Source organism: Ammodytes marinus (assembly GCF_949987685.1).
Source record: "Ammodytes marinus genome assembly, chromosome: 12".
Classification (NCBI taxonomy): domain Eukaryota; kingdom Metazoa; phylum Chordata; class Actinopteri; order Uranoscopiformes; family Ammodytidae; genus Ammodytes; species Ammodytes marinus.
This window is the reverse complement of record NC_137216.1, coordinates 17,144,437-17,162,866: the sequence shown is the minus strand read 5'-3', so window position 1 is coordinate 17,162,866 and position 18,430 is coordinate 17,144,437. Positions and strand designations below refer to the sequence as shown.

General features: G+C 39.4%; 1 protein-coding gene across 2 annotated transcripts; it reads right to left on the bottom strand.

Annotated features, from left to right (window-relative positions):
• Positions 1–288: 288 nt before the first annotated feature.
• On the bottom strand, positions 289–16,400 carry cers6 (ceramide synthase 6). 2 transcript variants are annotated; one of them, XM_080038349.1, is made up of 11 exons: positions 16,174–16,400; positions 14,827–14,935; positions 14,589–14,719; positions 9,806–9,863; positions 7,632–7,682; positions 7,441–7,533; positions 4,119–4,247; positions 3,703–3,809; positions 2,186–2,342; positions 2,022–2,045; positions 289–1,375 (listed from the first exon to the last, which is right to left on the bottom strand). In XM_080038349.1, exons 1-11 carry the CDS (start codon positions 16,341–16,343, stop codon positions 1,205–1,207), a joined length of 1,200 nt encoding a protein of 399 aa, XP_079894475.1. In that variant the 5' UTR covers positions 16,344–16,400; the 3' UTR covers positions 289–1,204. The 2 variants fall into 2 exon arrangements, with proteins under 2 accessions (XP_079894475.1, XP_079894476.1); XM_080038350.1 differs by having other exon boundaries at positions 14,830–14,935.
• Positions 16,401–18,430: the final 2,030 nt, after the last annotated feature.

The window sequence follows — 18,430 nt, the reverse complement described above, 5'->3', positions numbered from 1 at the left end:
AGTGTCCCTATATGGCTGTCCCTGTGTGAATCGTCACACATTCACAGCATTTTTTCTTAATGTTTGTGCATAATACTGTACATGATTGTGATTCTATCTTGAGTCATTATTCATTACAAAATATATATATTTAAAAAAAATTTGAATTCACCACCAGGGTTTGATAAATAGTAGCTCCTTGCTTGATTATGCCCAGTGAACAGACCCACACATATTTGCAATCTTCATGTTTTTTTTATGAATAATTCAAACAACCCAAGTCTGCCTCGTACGATGACAAATGGCCTTTAATGAAATGCTCACCAGAAACGTACCAGAATACTTAACAAAATGCTTTAATAGGAAATACAGCATCGAGCCATATTTGTTGCACAGAGGGAATACTGTTATTGACATCTCATATGCAGTTTAAGTGGAGAATGTGTGCGTTTCTTTTTAAACGTGAGTAAACTTTGCACATTTTGGCATATCTTTGGGGGTGTAGCATTTAAAGAAAACCCAGGTCTTCAGCATTTTGACAATACTTGTTATCATGGTGTTTGTTGTGGAAAAAAAACAGCTGCAACATCACATTAGAATTGATGTTCCACTGCCATCTGCGAAACATATTTATAAAAAAAAAAATAACATAGAAAGAGACAAACGTAAGAAGAAACCAAACACGCCCCCAGTATGCCAGACTACTGTATGTTAAAGTAGCATGCTTACACCATAAAGGGGAATGCTTTCATTCATTGGCTAAACAGAGAGTGGGTTGTACCGATAGAGGAGTGCTCCGATATTTCAATGAGTGCAGTTGGATGTAAATATAGAAATGGAGAATAAATTGCGTGAGGAAATTAGTAAAGAATGAAATTGTTAACCAAACGGCATTCACATACATTTATTAAGAACTTCCAGTCACCCGGCAGGCGATGTTGTTCATGTCTCCACCATACGCGCGCGCGCGCGCACACACACACACACACACACACACACACACACACACACACACACACACACACACACACACACACACACACACACACACACACACACACACACACACACACACACACACACACACACACACACACACACACACACACACACACACACACACACACACACACACACACACACACACACACACACACACACACACACAAAGATTGATGGATGGTGTCTTTAGCATGGCTCCAGTGTCACGATATATCAGCTTAAGTCAGTGTTCGTCTGGGTACAGGGACGCTGTCAGATAGCCGTTGGTCCCGTGATTTTTGTTGGTCCCATTGGTGGTACTGCTGCTGCTGCTGTTGTGGTGCTTCTGATTGGATGGGGGGCTGTCGTCCTCATCAGAACTGGACTCTATGTCGCTGCGGTCGTCTTTTGACACCTGCACAAAGTGAGAGGGATGGTTGAAAATAACATTCTTCTCATTAAAGTTCTTATCTGTGTCAGTGTCTGTGGCAGCCATGCATGGCGGCGCTGCAAATAGGCCTTTTTTTTGCATGTCAAACCGGCAGGTATTGTGTCAATAAATGTCAGGCAACAAGCTGTAAGAGCCATACAATCTAAGTCCTCGAAACATAACATCATTTGAGCTGCAACAGATGATTATTCTCCATTATCGACTTGCAGATATTTTTTCCCTGATTGCCCTCTTAATTATATGGTCAGTAAATGTCAGAAAATAATGGAAAATTTTATTTCCCAGGGGCTGACTTTGTTTTGTCCTACTAACAGAGGAACAGAGCAGCAGTGAGCAATCCTTAGGCCTGAGAAACTAAAACCAGCGAATGGATTTTTGCCCGATAAATTATTCACCAATTACCAAAATAGTTGGCATTTCATTTTGTGACTATGAAATACACATTCAAATATTCAACATGCCTTTTGTATGTGTATTCAATATAATAACCGTAGTCCAGATTTCAAAGGCAATTGACAATATAATTAAAGGAATGCCAACAAAACATGAAATTAAACTAAGCATACATTACACCATTTTGATTAAGATGTTCCCATTTGAGGCTACTTACATGTAAGGGATTCCATTTTCCCACCTCGAAGGTTGCACGTTGGCAGAGAGAAAAGAAAGTGAAAAGAACACAGTGTTATTACATGCACCTGTTACCCAAAACAGGTAGAAATGGAAATATTATGCAAAAGGGGACCGTGAGGGGAGCTGAGTGCAGTGACTCACCTTTCCTTTGAAGATGGATCGACACGCTGTCTTCACTATGAGATAGGACCAGAAGGAGTGAAGGAGCTGCAGCAGTATCAGGAGCAGGTTGAAGACCCACCACGATGGGTAAGGCCCCACAATCTCCCAACTCTCCAACAAGGTGGTATTTAAAATCCTTCCATCAAGGCAAAGGGAGAAGGAAATTATTAAGTTTACATGGTTCATTAAGAGAGAAAAAACAAAGTTTAAAAGCTCTCTCTCTGGGGAGGAGGGGGCTTCTAGTGTAGTGGTTAGAGCGCCCCTCCCCCCCTCCTTCTCTGCCCCATTTCATCTCTGTTTCTCCGCACTATCAATAAAGCATATAATTTTTTTTTAATTTCTTTATTTAGAATGGACAGCGCACATTGATAAACATGAGCACCAAAGTTCCACATGTAAATGTGCCAGATTTAGCCATGCAGGCTAATTTTCACCTGTAAAATGCTCAAATTAAAAAAAAATCTCTCTCTCTTAGAAAATGATCATATCTGTCCCGAGCACAACAGAAGCCATTGAAAAGAAACGAGGCTGGCTCTGCGCCAACTCTCCGTCTTTCATGCAACACCTGGTTTTTAATGACGTACTTGTAGCGTAAACAGATGTGTGTCTTTGAAACAGCATTTTGTTTATAGTTCAATATATGCACACACAGCAATACATCTCCAAGTCATTGCAATTGCTAATGGAGAGGCTGTCTGTGAATCATCAGCCTCCAGATACCGAAGCCATGGCAACAGCTGTACAGTAATGGCAACTTCACAATTGGCGTGGTGGTGGTGGCTGACTAAAATGTACTGTTGGATCATCATATTACAGTGTGGAGACAAAGGCAGAGAACTGTAGTGTGTGTGTGGTCCCGAAAATGCAATTTAAAAATCCTCTGTGTTTCGCAAATGCTTTCTTTCAGAGGAGCCCTTATCATCAACGATAGCAAACTTGAATCCTGATGCCAGTGCATGTTTTGATGATCGAGAACCAATGATATCCCAGAGGACAACCCAACTGCAGCTGCACACTGTCAATGACTAAAACTGATTAGTCAAAGTCAGCAAATATCAGAGAGGCCCGTTGTAATTTGCTTTCACCGTCTACTGTAATTAGCCTTTAAATGTCTTTGTAAAACAAAGCCACGAGAAACTGATTTAAACTTGCCTTTATTTTGGCAAAAAATAAAGCAAAAAAAGCATGATGTTCTGTTTTTCATTTGTTGATCAGTTTGGCTATCTTTGAGAGGTTGAATCTCCTGTATCCATAGTAACTATTACTTAGCAACACAGTTCACAGAGATGTGACTGAACTGCAAGCCGATGTTGACAAAGTAGTAAAAAAAGTCCTTCATGGCACTGAAATGTAATGATGATCTGAACAAATAGTGCAGAGCAACTGCACAAGCATTTTAAAGGTTGGTTGCAAGCGACCCACTAAGACAACTTCGGTAAAGTAAGCCATAAGAAGAATGCTATCTATGGCTACACAGGAAGGAGAATAACACTTACCAGACAGGATAAACTCCCAGCCTGGAACTTATGAAGAGTATTGCAAACATTGCAAACAGGAGGTTGCACAGTATCTGACATTTGGCATAGTTGGCCATCTTGGCAGCCTTGGTAGGAAAAGAAAATCAATCATTAATCTCACCATGTAAACAACTGCTTGACAATATAAGACTTACAAAGCTCTAGCTTTTCTACATTGTTGATGCTTTAACTAAACCATCATAACCTAAAGAGCATGTTTGAAATGCCAGTCAGATGAAGTCTGACATAATATAAGGACTGTACTTACATTTAAATAAAAGACAGAGAGCTGAGCATGTAAACTCTGGACACTTCTCCCACATACCCAAACCATCCTTTCCATGCCTTGGGCCATCTGTCCACCCACAGCCTTTCATTTTCTCAGCCATCCTCACCTCTATCAGCACGTCGGCTGCGTCGTGGAGACACATGACCAGAGTTCCCACTCGTGCCATGTTGTTCACATAGGAAAAGGTGATGAGGGAGATAGTTGCAACATGGTGCAGGAACATGATCAGGAAATCCTGGGGAGACAGTTGCCAAGGAAACATCTAACCATTAAAAAGTGCTCTTGTAGCTGTCTGAGCCACAGCATGCGCACATGCCTGGAGCATCTAGTGCAGGGGTGTCAAACATACGACCCGCGACTTGTTGAGAGCATACATTTCTGAGTAAGTAAAAAAAAAGTAAGTCTCTAGCCCATTCCTGTAAGGAGTTATGATTATGAAAAAAAAATATATATAATTTATTTTTATTTTTAGTGCTGCACAATTAATTTACTAGCAAGCGCGATTTATGCTTGTGCATGGTCATAACTGCGCGAAAGGCCACACTTTGCGGTAAATAAATGTGCACATGAGTCTCCAAGCGTTTCTCTATCAGCTGCTCAGTGTGTGTATGTGTGTGTGTGCGGCACTGCGCGTGTGACCGCGACGCACATGACTACGTCAGGCATTCAGGTGAGTAAACGAGCAGTAGCAAGCCGACATTGAACTGGTGGCTACAATAAACCCACAGCTGCTCTATGGGGATATTTAAGATTCAGGTACAGGAAAGTTTGAGACTCCACATCACTGTGGCAACACAACCTATCTGTATTAAACAGCAGAGACAGAACAGGAAAGTCTGATGAATGCATGAGTGATGACCCAGGCACTTTTCAGTAAGTTTATAGAAGTGCCACACTGTTACTGTCTTTGACATTTGGAGATATACATTCAGTTATTTTCAAGGGGAAAACACATTGTATTTATTATTTCAACTATTAAGTTATTTTGAAAACAGCATGCTAGTGTAGGCCTACATTTTCAATGCTGCTTTATTTTTACGTTTTATATTGGGAAATACATATTCCAAAACGACCAATAACCTTTGAGCAAAATACCCCCCAAATTTTCGCTGCGCCGCTGCGTGCCGCGTCCCCTACTCCCGTGGGTAGCGGCCACCTTTATTAAGACATTTCCTGGTGGGAACACTGAATCCCTTGTGTTCCGTGATAATGTAGGCTACAAATGTTGGCTAAATGATAAAGCATAGTACTGAAAAACCAAGCTAAAGATTTGGAGTTGACGTTAACATACGTATGTTAACGTACGTACGTTAACGTAACGTATGTGGCCCCTAAACCAAAAGGAGTTTGACACACCTGATCTAGTGCAATACAGACATGTGATAAAGTGAAAGGGGCGTGACTGCTGCGTGCACATACAATAGCTTTGCGTGTTTCCGGTAATGCATAACAATTTGTAAACAAGAAATTATGTATTTGGAAAATGACATGGCTCTCAATGCTGACAATCATAAACTGACTATGTGGAACTATTGTGGTGCCTATTTGCAAGAAACACTACATGTTTTTTGTTTTCTTGACCTTGAAGTGTGCTTTGCCCAAGATAGCAGCTGCGCATGTGGTTAATGTGTGGGTCGACTTCTTTTCAAAATAAACCTCTATTTTGGGGAAGAAGAATAAACATAAAACGTGAGTATATTCCTTAAAAAGTAAAACAATCTGCACGGAAATGTCAGGAAAAACATAACTATTATCAACTAAATGTACTAATCAGAATAGATGTACTCACTTAATGGTAAAAGCTGTAATTTAGTTGGTTGTATCTGTAGTTGGTCAAAGTAGAGCTACTTTCTAATGAGTTTATTCACTGTTGGCTATTTTAATCTATAACAATGCATCACATTTTATGAGCTTAAGACATGTTTTTGTATTCAAAATCTTAAATCGTTTAAAGCTTACAAGTAGTTCAAGTCAAATGAAAGTAGTGTATGAAAAATACAATATTTCCCTCTAAACTGTCGTGGAATAGTAGCATGAAGTGGCATCAAATAGAAATAGGTTTTGAACTAAGATACAGTGCCTGAGTCAATGTAATTAGTTACATGTCACCACTGTTTGAAAGTGAGCCACAATGTAAGTTTCTGCATGGGAAATCAAACACCAACAGAGAAGAGGATCACCTAAGTATAGGGGTTGAGATAGAGCCTTTGATGGGGCATTCCTGCACCAAATCCACCCAAACATCTCAGCTCAAAGCAAATCAGAACCAAAGTCCGAAATGGGCGACAGAATGAGGAGGGAGGATGAGAAGGAACGAGTCATGATGCAAGGTACAGAATGAAAGCAAGGCAAGAGTGTGCGGGGAGAACATACTGGAATTGGCAGGGGATGCAGAGGACCTCCTCAGTGTAGTGATGTGCATGAAAAAACTGAAAGGAGAAACAAAAACAGACAACATGCCAACAGTCAACAGAGAGATGACAGAGTGAAGGCAAACACAGCATGGCATAATGGGGGGGGGGGGGGGTGAGTGAGTGAGTGAGGTGTGTTGTGCAAAGTGAAGAGCTGGGGATGGACTGGAGACAGAATTAAGATCATGGCTGGAAGGCATGCAAATTGATGCTTAATGAACCAAAAGAGGAGCCAAAAAAGGAAAAAATTAAAAAGGGGGTTGAAGTTGGCCATTGCTCATTGACAGTGTTTGTACAAACTGATACTGAATCACAGTTCTTACAGACACTGACCAAGCTAGACATTTAAAACTTTATTCATAGAACAACAATATGTATAAAGTTAATATTGTATGACCTGGTGTTCTGCATGGTTTGTAAATGTGAATGCACAAGTGAATGACTCCTGCAGAAGCTTGGTGGAAGTAGATGTTATTGTTTTCTGGTTAATATAACACATAACGTTGAGTGACACATAAATAATTCTGATATGGTTTTTGTGCCGATTGTATATTACTTGCGTACGAATGGTTAAAAAAAAAAAACTCAATTCCTACCAGGATAAAACCCTGTCCGGTTTTCATTTGATGAGTGAACATAGTTGAGGAAAGCCTGAGGAAGTTTTTTTTGTGAAGTTTGAGAGAATTTAGGAATGTTCGAAAAAGAGTCAATCCATTTTAGCCTTGCAACGCTTTCGTTATTTCACACATCAGTGAGAATAAACTTAGGGGGGAAAACATGTTTTCACAGACATACCATGACAGGACGAAAAGAGAACGACACTCAGGCAAAGGTAATTATGTCTCTGCTGTGACAGCACTACGCAAAATGGCAGAGGCTGAACAGAAATTTCTTTCAACACAAAAAAAATAAAGGTGTCACTTTTTCTGTCATTAACCTAAGTCTTTTGACACACTCTCCTGATTCATGATATTGGAGATGCATGATTAGTACTGTGGTAATCGCATTCACTCTTACCTTCCTCCTGATGTCTGTGAATTGGGAAAAAAGTAAGGACAGGTAGAAAGACAGCTCCAGTATATAGTAATAATGGATGTCCACAGTCAGCGGCTGCATAAACACAAAAGACAACACAATTTAAATATATATTTGATAAAAAGGATAATGAAAAGTCATCTTGCCATCATGCTGCATTTAAAGACTTTTACCTGGTAGGGGTAGTTGTACCAGCACTCTTTAGTGTTCCAAAGCCAGGGAGTCTGCAGAAAATGAAAAAGAGTTACTTAAAAATCGATACTATTTAACCTTAATAAAACAAATAAAATCCATTACATTTTGAAATGTAGAAATGCCATAAAACTGTTATTAAGTGGCTGAGGCTGAGACAGCCCTGCAATACAATTCACTGTCTAGACTCCAGGGACAACTATATAAACGAGTCCAAGACCTTGTCATTCTTTCCCAGAAAAAGTTACTTGTGTTTTATAAATATAATATAATTATGTCAATTAAGAAAGTAAAATATTTACACTTAGAGGTTTAAAGACTTGCATTACATCTAGAAAGGGCAGGCCCCCTCGATGTTAATGCACTGTTACAGTATGATGTTCAATTCAATTGTTAAATTGTCATATACGATCTAAAACATGAATGTCAATGTATTCCCTTTATGGATTCTAAATGAAATCAAAGTGGTTTATAAAATACTGAATGAATGTTATTACATTCTTTTATATGGCATACTTTTGACATAAAAGGCAGCTGGAGAGGGGAACCAAAGGGGCTGAGTCCTGAGTAATGGCATCAGGACGACAAGACAAACGGTAACTGTCATACATAAGAATGTGTTATAAGCAAACAGTGACCCATCGCTGAGACTGAGTTTACATCTCCTGCACTTCTCTCCAGACCTGCTCTATTAATAAGTCCTGCGGAGGCTTCAGGCTGCAGCAGGGATTTCCAAGGAATGAACTATTTTCACAAAGTGCTTTGTCATACAACTTAAGAGAGTATTCTTCTATACCCTGCCAACTCAACTACTGCTCGGTTGATAATATAAATGTTTATGAATAAACAGTGGGGTCCAAACGTCTGAGAACACATTGAAATTAATATTTTCAAGTTAACCCTGAACAAATCCAAAACTTAGAGGACTTATGTAATAAAATGTAAAAGGAAGAACAATATTTAAGATTCTACGCTATTTTCTGCAGTCAAATTAGGCAAATCTTTTGCACTGACCACCTTAGCTGTACAAATAACAACTCTCAGGAAACTATACCAACTTAGGCATAGAAATGGAAGCATTTTCAAAGTGGCAGATTTGAGAAAAACAATGATAAATCAAAGTTAGAGATTTATGGCAGCCAGCAACATAAAGCAGGGGAGAGAGAATAAGACTGCAGTGTGTCAAACCCACAAAAATGAAAACACATTTCTATGCTCCTGCTGGAGTTTCAAACAAAAGGACACTGTGAGTACTGGAAAACTCCAATATCCTAGATCCAGTGAACTGTACATGGTAGCGCAGTGCATGGTGATGTTAGATTATCAATTTTCTGAAACAAAATTAACTCTGGCACATCATTCAAAAAGGTAAAACGTTTCAATATAGTTGAGTTGGTTTTAGCTATGTTTGCTAGATAGGTTACAATAGTGTATCTAAAGCTAGGAGCTCTAGCTAATATTCTTGCTTGAAGCAAATGCTAGGCCACAAGTCTAGCTAAGTAAACGGCAGCACTGCAGTTGGTTAATTGGTATTTTGGAAAGATTTTTTTTTTAACTGTACATGTCAATGTGTCTTGTCTTGGTGGCTGTTTATTTATGAAACACATAGATAAAACATAACATTTAAAACATTGCAAACTTAAATTCTGAAACAGTAGTTATTATGGAGGCATCTATATAGCGATAGCCACTTCATACGACAATAGCTTTCTTTATATGTCCATGGACAATAGCTGCCATTTTAGTGTATTTAAAATGAACAAAGTAGCTGCTAACAGGTAACTGTAATTATCCCAACTGTTACCATAGCCATAGTGCAAGCAGGCAATTAAACACAATGTTAAAAATAGATTGCCTATTTAATGGATGGCCTTATTGACTTTTATGTTTTTTTATTTGTCAGCTGACTCCCTTCCTTGCCAGATCCATTATGAATTAACTTGTTTGTAGAAGACTTTATTACAAATTGAATCTTCTAACATTAGTCTCCAACACCGAAGCATCCATTTCATTTGCCAGTCTCATAAGGCACCAACTTTTCAGAAGAAAAAAAAATAAGATAGTCATGCTAGCCATGTACCTCCAAATGTGCTGTAGAGAATTTATTCAAGTCTAACTTAAACCAGTCCTGACTGGAGGCTTAAAGCAAACTCACCTTTTTTAGGAAACGCACTCCATAGGTAAATATGTATAGATAGAATGTAAATCTCCACCTGAAAAAGAGAGAGCGAGAGAGAGAAAGAAAATAATTAATATAAAGAGTAGACTCATGCTCAACATTTAACTTGTTTGCATGTGTTTAGGCAACAGACATATCAGTACTTTTTGCAATGTTAAGCTTTTACTTTTGGGCTTAACCTCAGACATGTTGAGTAACAGCTAAGAGTTTTTTGTGTAATAAGCCTTGGGCTAACTGAAGAACCTCTACCTCAAAATTGCAAGTGTGCCAGACAGTGGATGTCATGCTCCAACACTGAAGTGGTTTGAAGTCCTCTTCCCCACATTTGCAGTCTAGGATGAGTCACTGAAAATGGGACATCACTGACTTATCATTGGTGAGGCCCAGTCCAAGCCCATCCTGCTCTGTGCTTTATATAACCTGGCACATAATTAACATCAACTTCAACTTACACTACAACCACACAATGGTAGGGAAAGCGATCATGGAGGTATGAGCTAGAAGAAACTGCTTCAGCTAACACTTCAGTGATCAAAGCCCCGCTGAGCAAGGACTTGTGCATACTGTATATACCCAACTCGTAACAGTCAGCCAACAGTGGACCCTACAGTCTATTAAGATATATATATATATATATACTTCTGATATACAGTTTCATGGAGTAAAACAAACAGAAGGAGGAACAACAAAACAAAGCAGTGTTTTCTGCGACAAAGAAAAGAGCCACATATGACTCCCACTGTGAGAGAAGTTTTGTGCGCTGTCACATGAGATGCGGTTTGCATACTTTAAAGGTCATTCCGAGTGGTTGTTCCAGCTGACCTTAAATCAAACACATTTAGACAGCCACAGCCCCGAAACACAACAATGACATGACATCGAAGGTAAAAAAGTGAACAGGGTAAAACCCATATCTGCTTCCATATCAGTCCTTTTGACAGAAATGTTTGTGCGAGATAGGCAGCTTAAACTCTTTAATGAATACAGTGGCTACACCATTAACACATGGTCCGTGGAGGCCATGATTAACTGCCTTTATGGTTGATCAGTAGTATTGTTAAACCAAACTAACAGGACAAATCTACCTGGCACACAGTTAAGAGTGTTGCATGGCAACCGGTTCATCAAGCCCTACAGGAGTTTTTTATATATGTAAAATCACAATGAGTCACAACTGCTCACAATTATTTTGTCGAGGTCGGGCATAGTAGTCTTTTTTTTCTTTATGATTTACCTCCCCCCCAGGTACTGTGTTGATAATTATTATTGGTGGAAAATCTAGAATTTAGCTATACGTATGCAGCACATGACGTGCTAGCCAGTTACACTTTAAATACATTGGTGCTGGGTAGTAACTGTGGCTAACAGACTTATGCGTCATCATGAACTTGTCCTGTAAACAACCTCACAAAAATCAATAGGATCAGGCTTATATAATGTGTTATCATACACAGAGAACCACCATATTGTCATAATAGCTAGCTTGATTGCACATTAAGGAATCATTCATGCTATCTGACAGATTCACTGATCACTATTACGGTCAATCAAATGTACCTGTTTGGAAGAAAAAGCATCACCTGGGGGAGGAAAGAAACTTTTGGAGGGCAACTTTGATTTAAACAAAAAGTCAGTAATGGGGCTGGCTTTATTCTGAGAGCAGCACCTAGCTTTGTCATTTCCCAAGGTGGGTAGTCCGGGCACCAGCTGTCTGAAACTGTTTTCTTTGGGATGCTTAAACATAACAATTAGTCATGAGGACCTTAACGTGATCAAAATTCAGCTGTGCCCTTGGTTAGTCTTCCAGAAATTTGGTTCGATTATGATTTCAAATTGCCCAGATAAAAAAGCTTGTTAATAACTAAGTATTTTAATTTTACGCTAAAAGACTGCAACTAATTTAAGAAAAGAACAGTATTGGCTGTCCTTTCTCAATAACACATGTAAAGGGCTAATCTCACTCTAACTATAAGGATATTGGTATCCCAAACAGCTATTAATAGTATGTTTCTCCAGGCGGTTTAAGTCCTACATTGGTTTTTGAGAATCAACTTCAGACTTTTATTTTGTATCTATTATATGAGAGCCAAGAGAAGGAATTATACATAAAAAATATCACAGTAATAGGGCAATAATTGTGATATAGTGTCAATGTGTAGGTATTTGACAGAACTATGAGGTAAGGCATAATACCTAGCAAACAAAAAGGAATAGTTCCACATTTTGGGAAATACGTTCAATTGCTTTCTCTCCGAGGGTTAGATGAGAAAATCAGCATCTGTGTCTGTACGGCATATGTAAAGCTACTGCTGGAGGGTGACCTCTGAAGTTCATCGACGATTAACACCTAATATCTATTTTTTTTCCACTGTACTAAAAATTATTTGTAGAAACATTTAATTGTGCTGGATTATTTCTTGGCCAGGGCGCAGTGACTACCGTTGCGTAGCAACCTCAGATTGATGTCAACGATTGCAGGAAGTGACTGCGCCCTTCCAAGAAGTCTCCTGCCATGTAGTGAGATATGCAGTGTTAATTAGCTTTAGAGGTGCTGGGAGGTGAATTATGCTAGCTTTACCAGAGCCAAGCTTGCCATTTTACCCTGTCTACAGTTTTTGTGTGAAGCTAAGCTAACAGGCTAATGGTGGTGCAATTTTCAATCTTTGCATCTAACTCTGCGCATAGAAGGGAATTAATGTATATTTAAAGGTCCATCATTCATGTACCCTGTCTCTTTTTCTGAAAAAGACTCTGAATTTAATTTTTTTATTGATCATTTCTTTGTTCTCAGAGAAGAGAAAGGATGGACTAAGATTAGATGAAATCAGAGGCCATTGATGACCAAAGCATGCTCCTTCTTTAGCCTGCACTAACTGAGGAGATCTGATGAGAGGATGCACTGTCTGGTAAAGCTACACACTAAATGAAACACTCATCTTAATTCCACATTTAGTCTCACATTGAGGCGTAACATGCAACTAATTTTTTCTTAACATAAATTACTTCTATAATACTAGATTTAAGTGCAAAATATTGGAAAGACTTAAGTTTCTGCTGTGAAAAACAGAGGTTACTGTATTGCAAAATAAAGTTTTTGCAGCTTTTGTGCTGTATATCTTGAAAAAAAAAGAGGCGTCAACAATAGATGGTATGAAAAGAAATAAAAACTCACGTCGAGTCCTCCAGACCAAATGTGTCTGCAACATACTCTCTGTTTGTATAATGAAAATAATAGACAACAGGTCAGCTGTCCTGCAAAGAATGCTATCAGTCTGCAACAGCTGTGCATGAGGGCCTAATTAGAGCGCAATCCCTGCTGCAAGGGGACCGAAGCCAGCCCGGCTTCATAAACTGCACCGTTAGCAACTTAAGACGGACAACCTGGCCAAGTTCTTGCAAAGCCCAACAACGTCTGCAGTCCATTATTCTGTATGCAGATAACAGCTTCAGTACAATTGCTTAATCAGCCAAGCATGTTCAAAAGGCTCACACGTGTTCACACAGAGTAGCACAAACTTGGTCTCCTCTAGTTTAAAGTTTGCCTTTTCAGAATCCTTCTCTGAGGGATTTTAATAAGTGTCCAGCGGTCTAATGAGCCAGCAGTGTTCTCCTGAGCTAACATCAGCCTAAGGGCGGATCAGTGGATGTTAGGCTCCCTGTGTCGCTAACTGCCAGAGCGGCTCTCCTGGTGACAGACATGACTCTGCTCCGACAGTCACACTCCACACACTGGCCTTTAACATAACACTGCTAAGTAACGGCAATCTCCCTGGTGGCAAATGCTCTGCTGCAGATTAGCCACTTCTCTATTACAGGCTGAGTGGTGTTTTGTTGGTTCACACTGGATCACATTTGAATAGTATCCTACAGCAGCAGCATTCATACTGCAGTCTTTATGTAGCACATACATATAGTCTTTTATGTAAGATACAGCGACGTTTAACAGACAATTAAATGCCATCATCATGGCTGTTAAAGGACCATACCAGCATTCCTGCCTCTGTTAGTCCACAGAGATGAAACGATTTGTAGATGAATTGATATCGTCACGGTAAATACAAATTAATTGGCCACTTTTATGATAATTGATTCCCCATTTCAGTAATTTTTCTTGCATGAATGCCAAACACTTGCCAGTTCCAACTTCTGAAATGTGAGGATTACCTGCCTTTTTTTCTTTGTTGACATTTTTTATTTCATATCTTTTGACTGTTGGTCAGACAAAACAAGCAACATGAAGACATAACTTTGGGTGATTTTATGAGGAAGTGTCAAATTTTTTCCTCTAATTTTCAAAATGTTGAAGACTGAATTAATAATTGATGAATGGAGGAAACAATCAGCTGATTAATCAGTTATGGAAATAATGCTGTTATGGCCATAAACATCACCTTTACATGGCTGCCAAGTTTACATAAGTAAAAGCATGTTGCTTCAGGTGAAAGTGTGCTTTTCAACAGCCACACAGTGTCCCCTCATTTCCATAGAATATGAAAATGAACTTGCCGAAACAGGAATCATGCCAGCTTTTACTGCTGTAACTGGTGTATCATTGAGGAGCTGTAATGCAGTGCAGCGTAACCAACAATGAACTAAAAATACACAAAGCAATTGTGCTATTCACTGTGGTGGATGACCTGCCTCGGGAAAGTTCAAAGTCTGCAAGTTCAGTTTCACAAACTTGGTGGATATTACATGCAGATAAAAATGGCGTGCAGTTGTTAAGTCTGTTATGCTGTGTCGTGTGGTTTAGCCTTACATGCTTTCACAGAATCGAGCGAGAGTGCTGGGCTTCTCCTGGTTGCGTCGTTGTCTGAACCAGCGCTGGATGGTCCGCACGTCCCAGTCGAGCTGCTTGGACAGGCCCTCCAACCGCTTCTCGTCTGGGTGCTGGGTGCAAAAGAAAAACAAGATAAACATGCCATTAGCTTCCATTGTGGCGCTAATGTAACAAGATGAAACACTGCATTACAGATAATGAAGAGCAACACTTGGACCACCTTGGTTATAGCAGTGAAAACCTTCTCCAGGATAGCGTTGGGTTGTGCTTTCTGAGGCCCGTTGGCTTGGATCTTCAGGCCCATGGCACATGGTCTTGCGATAAACCTGCAATTAGTAATATATATATATAATATAATGACGCTAGATTCTAATTGCCACAGAGACAGTATATGTTTTAGGTGAATTGAAAAGTGAATTTATGTTTTACGTGCTGGGACACAAGAGGTTAATAATATGCAGATCCAGAAATGTTTTGCATATGATGAGCAGCAGTTATATACGCCTGCACATGTGCGTCTGATTGTCCCCAGTTCCTCTTTTATTCTACCAGGAGAGGACATGACAATGTTTTGACCATAAACGTTCCACAGTTCATCTTGAGGATAAGCATTTTTGCCAGAAAGGTTGACATTTCCATGTAGAATAAACACACACCAGATTTTTGATCTCTGTTGTTGTTTTGATCTTTTGACTAAAAGGCCTTTGGTATTATGAAACACATCAAAGATCACATACAATATGACTAGGTCTGATCACTTTTTGTAAAGCACTTTCATTTAACACTATTGGCGAGCAGTAGTGGTGGGTTCATCCACTCAAGTTAAAGTGACAAAAAAATAAACAATTTAGCCTACAATTAATACATTCATGATATATGCGCAGCATCTCATTGAGTAAACTACTATTAGTCAAACTTTAGGGCTGTTGCAGTCTTTGTTTCAGGTCATCTTCTGTTTATTATTCAACATACGCTACAATATTTTGAGGGGTTTGGGTATGAGTGAAGGGTTCAGGGGGAAATGTAAGGCCTCACTCACTGAGTTCCTTAAAGAGATCCCTGACCCACGAGATCCCTGACCCACATTTGCATGACAAGCACTGCTGAGAGCATAGATATGAGCTTTACTTTAGATGAGTTTACAATAATAGTCACAGTAAAAATGATGCAACATGCACCAAAGCACAAGTAGAATTAACAAAACACACCCGGATTAGTAATAAGAGCCTGTTCTCAGCATGGTGCTTTCCTGAAATTCAGGTTTGAAGCTGTGAAGAGGACAATCACTTGATTTTCGGCAGGTATGGCAACTTGGCTGCACTGTATGTGCGTGCACTGACAGCATCAAATGCTAGGCCTGTAGAAAGAAGGATGATCAACCGTGGTTGATTTGTGGGCTAACCTACCAGATAAGATGCCATTGTTTAGGTAACAGACACAGACAAACGTGCACAGCCCGGCCGGCGTGCGCTGCATCATTCACAAACACATGAATATTTCGTCGACATAGCCTAGCAAACCGCATCGCAGCCACCTGGATCATCGCATGTGATTAGAGACCTACCTCTCGAAAACAAGCCGTATCATAAAGATGCAGAATGCTAAAGGACACGCCAGATAGAGATCCTCGGCTTGCGGGAACGTAGCCTCATCTGTGTTTTTTAAGTCAGCCCAGGTTACATTGTGGGGGAGCCAGAACCGCTCGTTCCAAAACCACGCAAGAATACCGGCCATCTCCCTGCAGCAGACACTGAGACCGGGTCGAAGGAGAAATCGATGGCCCGCTGTAGCTCGGAGCTCTCTCACAGGCGATCTGAGCCTGCACACTCGGCGGATGATGAGATATCCGACCGTGCGAGATCTCCGTCCGTCCGTGGTTTCCCCTCAGCTATCCCATTGTAGGGAAGTAGAGTCAATCAGCTCCTCCGCGAGTGATTGGTGCGTTGAAATGTCAAACAAAACCCAGTCAGTCTAGGCTACGTTATGCCGGCTGTACCACGGCGTAATCGAGGTAAACCACCAAGTTAACACTAACACTTCATATCCGTAGACCTAAAGGTGGGTTTAATTATGCACTGAGACTGAATGGCTTTTTGTTTTGTTTATTTCGTTTGATTTAGGCTACATTTCTCGCTGTTAAAGGCTAAGCAGTTCCACAATAATCTAGTCAAGGCCTATAAGGAGTCGCCGTATGTAGGCTAGGCCTATTATAATTTCAGAATCAAAATAATATTTAGGCAATTTTAGTAAAATAGTGGCATTTTAAGGACAATGCATATGGCAGCACCATAGGGGCAGAACTGAATGGTGGTCTCTCATACTACACATTGGTAAACTACGCCATCTACTGTCAGTTTTGATCATAGATAGTATAATAAGGTTTTGATCCAGTAGGCTTAGCCAATCAGTGGATAACTCTCCTGAGTGAATAGGCTACATACCATTCTTGTTTTTTGTCGAGAAGCATATGAAACACGATTGAGATTTTAGTGTGTAGTGCTCTTGAAGCTTATTGTGATAGGCTATTGGCTACAGTGTAACCTAATAATTGCCCTTGAAGATCGACACTATTAAGAAATACATCATAAGACAATACAGAACCACAAATACCTTAAAGTTCAATTAAATAACCTTTAAAACAGTTTTAACAAAGATTGAAACCATAACATTCAATAGGCATATTAGTAGGCTACTCTGCTATAGGGGACAACAGGGTAACATGAGACAATTTTTATTTAATTTTTTACTTTAACTGCTTTTACAGAACATTGTAAGTAGTACATAGTAGTTACATTGTTGTTTATCCACAGAAATAAAAACAAGTTCTATCGTTATGTGAACTACAGCTTCTTAATTTGTGGTCACATGATCAAATATTTTTAAAGGTTACCTAGATAGCCAACATGAAGGTAGCTCATCTTACCCACTGGCTCAACTTAGCCTTACTGCAATGAGTGCAGTACAAAATATGAACCGAATAAGTGTTACACTTTACTATATGCCTATTACAATAAGGCCTACAATATTTGTTATTGTATTGACATACACATATAATTATATCGCCCTGTCAGGTGGTATATTTAAGGAGTATGTTTTAGACACACATATAAAATATAACAAATAATGCAGAAACACATTTTAATATATCTGATGATTTCTTGATTATCGATTGACCTGTAAGAAAATAGTAAAAATGTCCAACCAACATCAGCATCACAATGTCATCTTTTTTGTTGTCCCATAGGCTGTCCAAAGCCCAAGGACAATTTACTTTCACATAGGAAGCAGGAAATACTCACAGAAGTTGCAACTATGGGATATTTGGCATTTTTGCTTAGAAAATAATTCCAATCAACTTTTTAAAAATGTTATACTGACTATTATTATGTATACATTTGGTTAATCAATGTATACTCAAATCTGCAATATGTTTTCAGTAGGGAGCAATGTTGACTTACAATATACCCTAGGCTTATGGACAATAATGGTGCCATCTGTTGGCCATTGCTAACAAAGCACACTTGCAGTTGGCTGCATGTGACATATTACATCGACACACTTGACTTATACGGGTTATAGCCATGGACATATAAAGAGGTTATAGCCTACAGTGTCAGACGTACACAAAGCGGATGCCAAGTCGTTTTACCAGATAATAATAAATACACCTCCAGACTGTAGCCAATTTTAATAAGGTAGTCACTCAATACATTTAGTAAAACTAAACTTTAATTTAAGGTCTGAGTTGCAGCCTCTGAAGCCGCCTGGTCGTCTTATAAGATGAGTAATAGTTTTTATATGTCTTCCTGCATGTGTTGAAC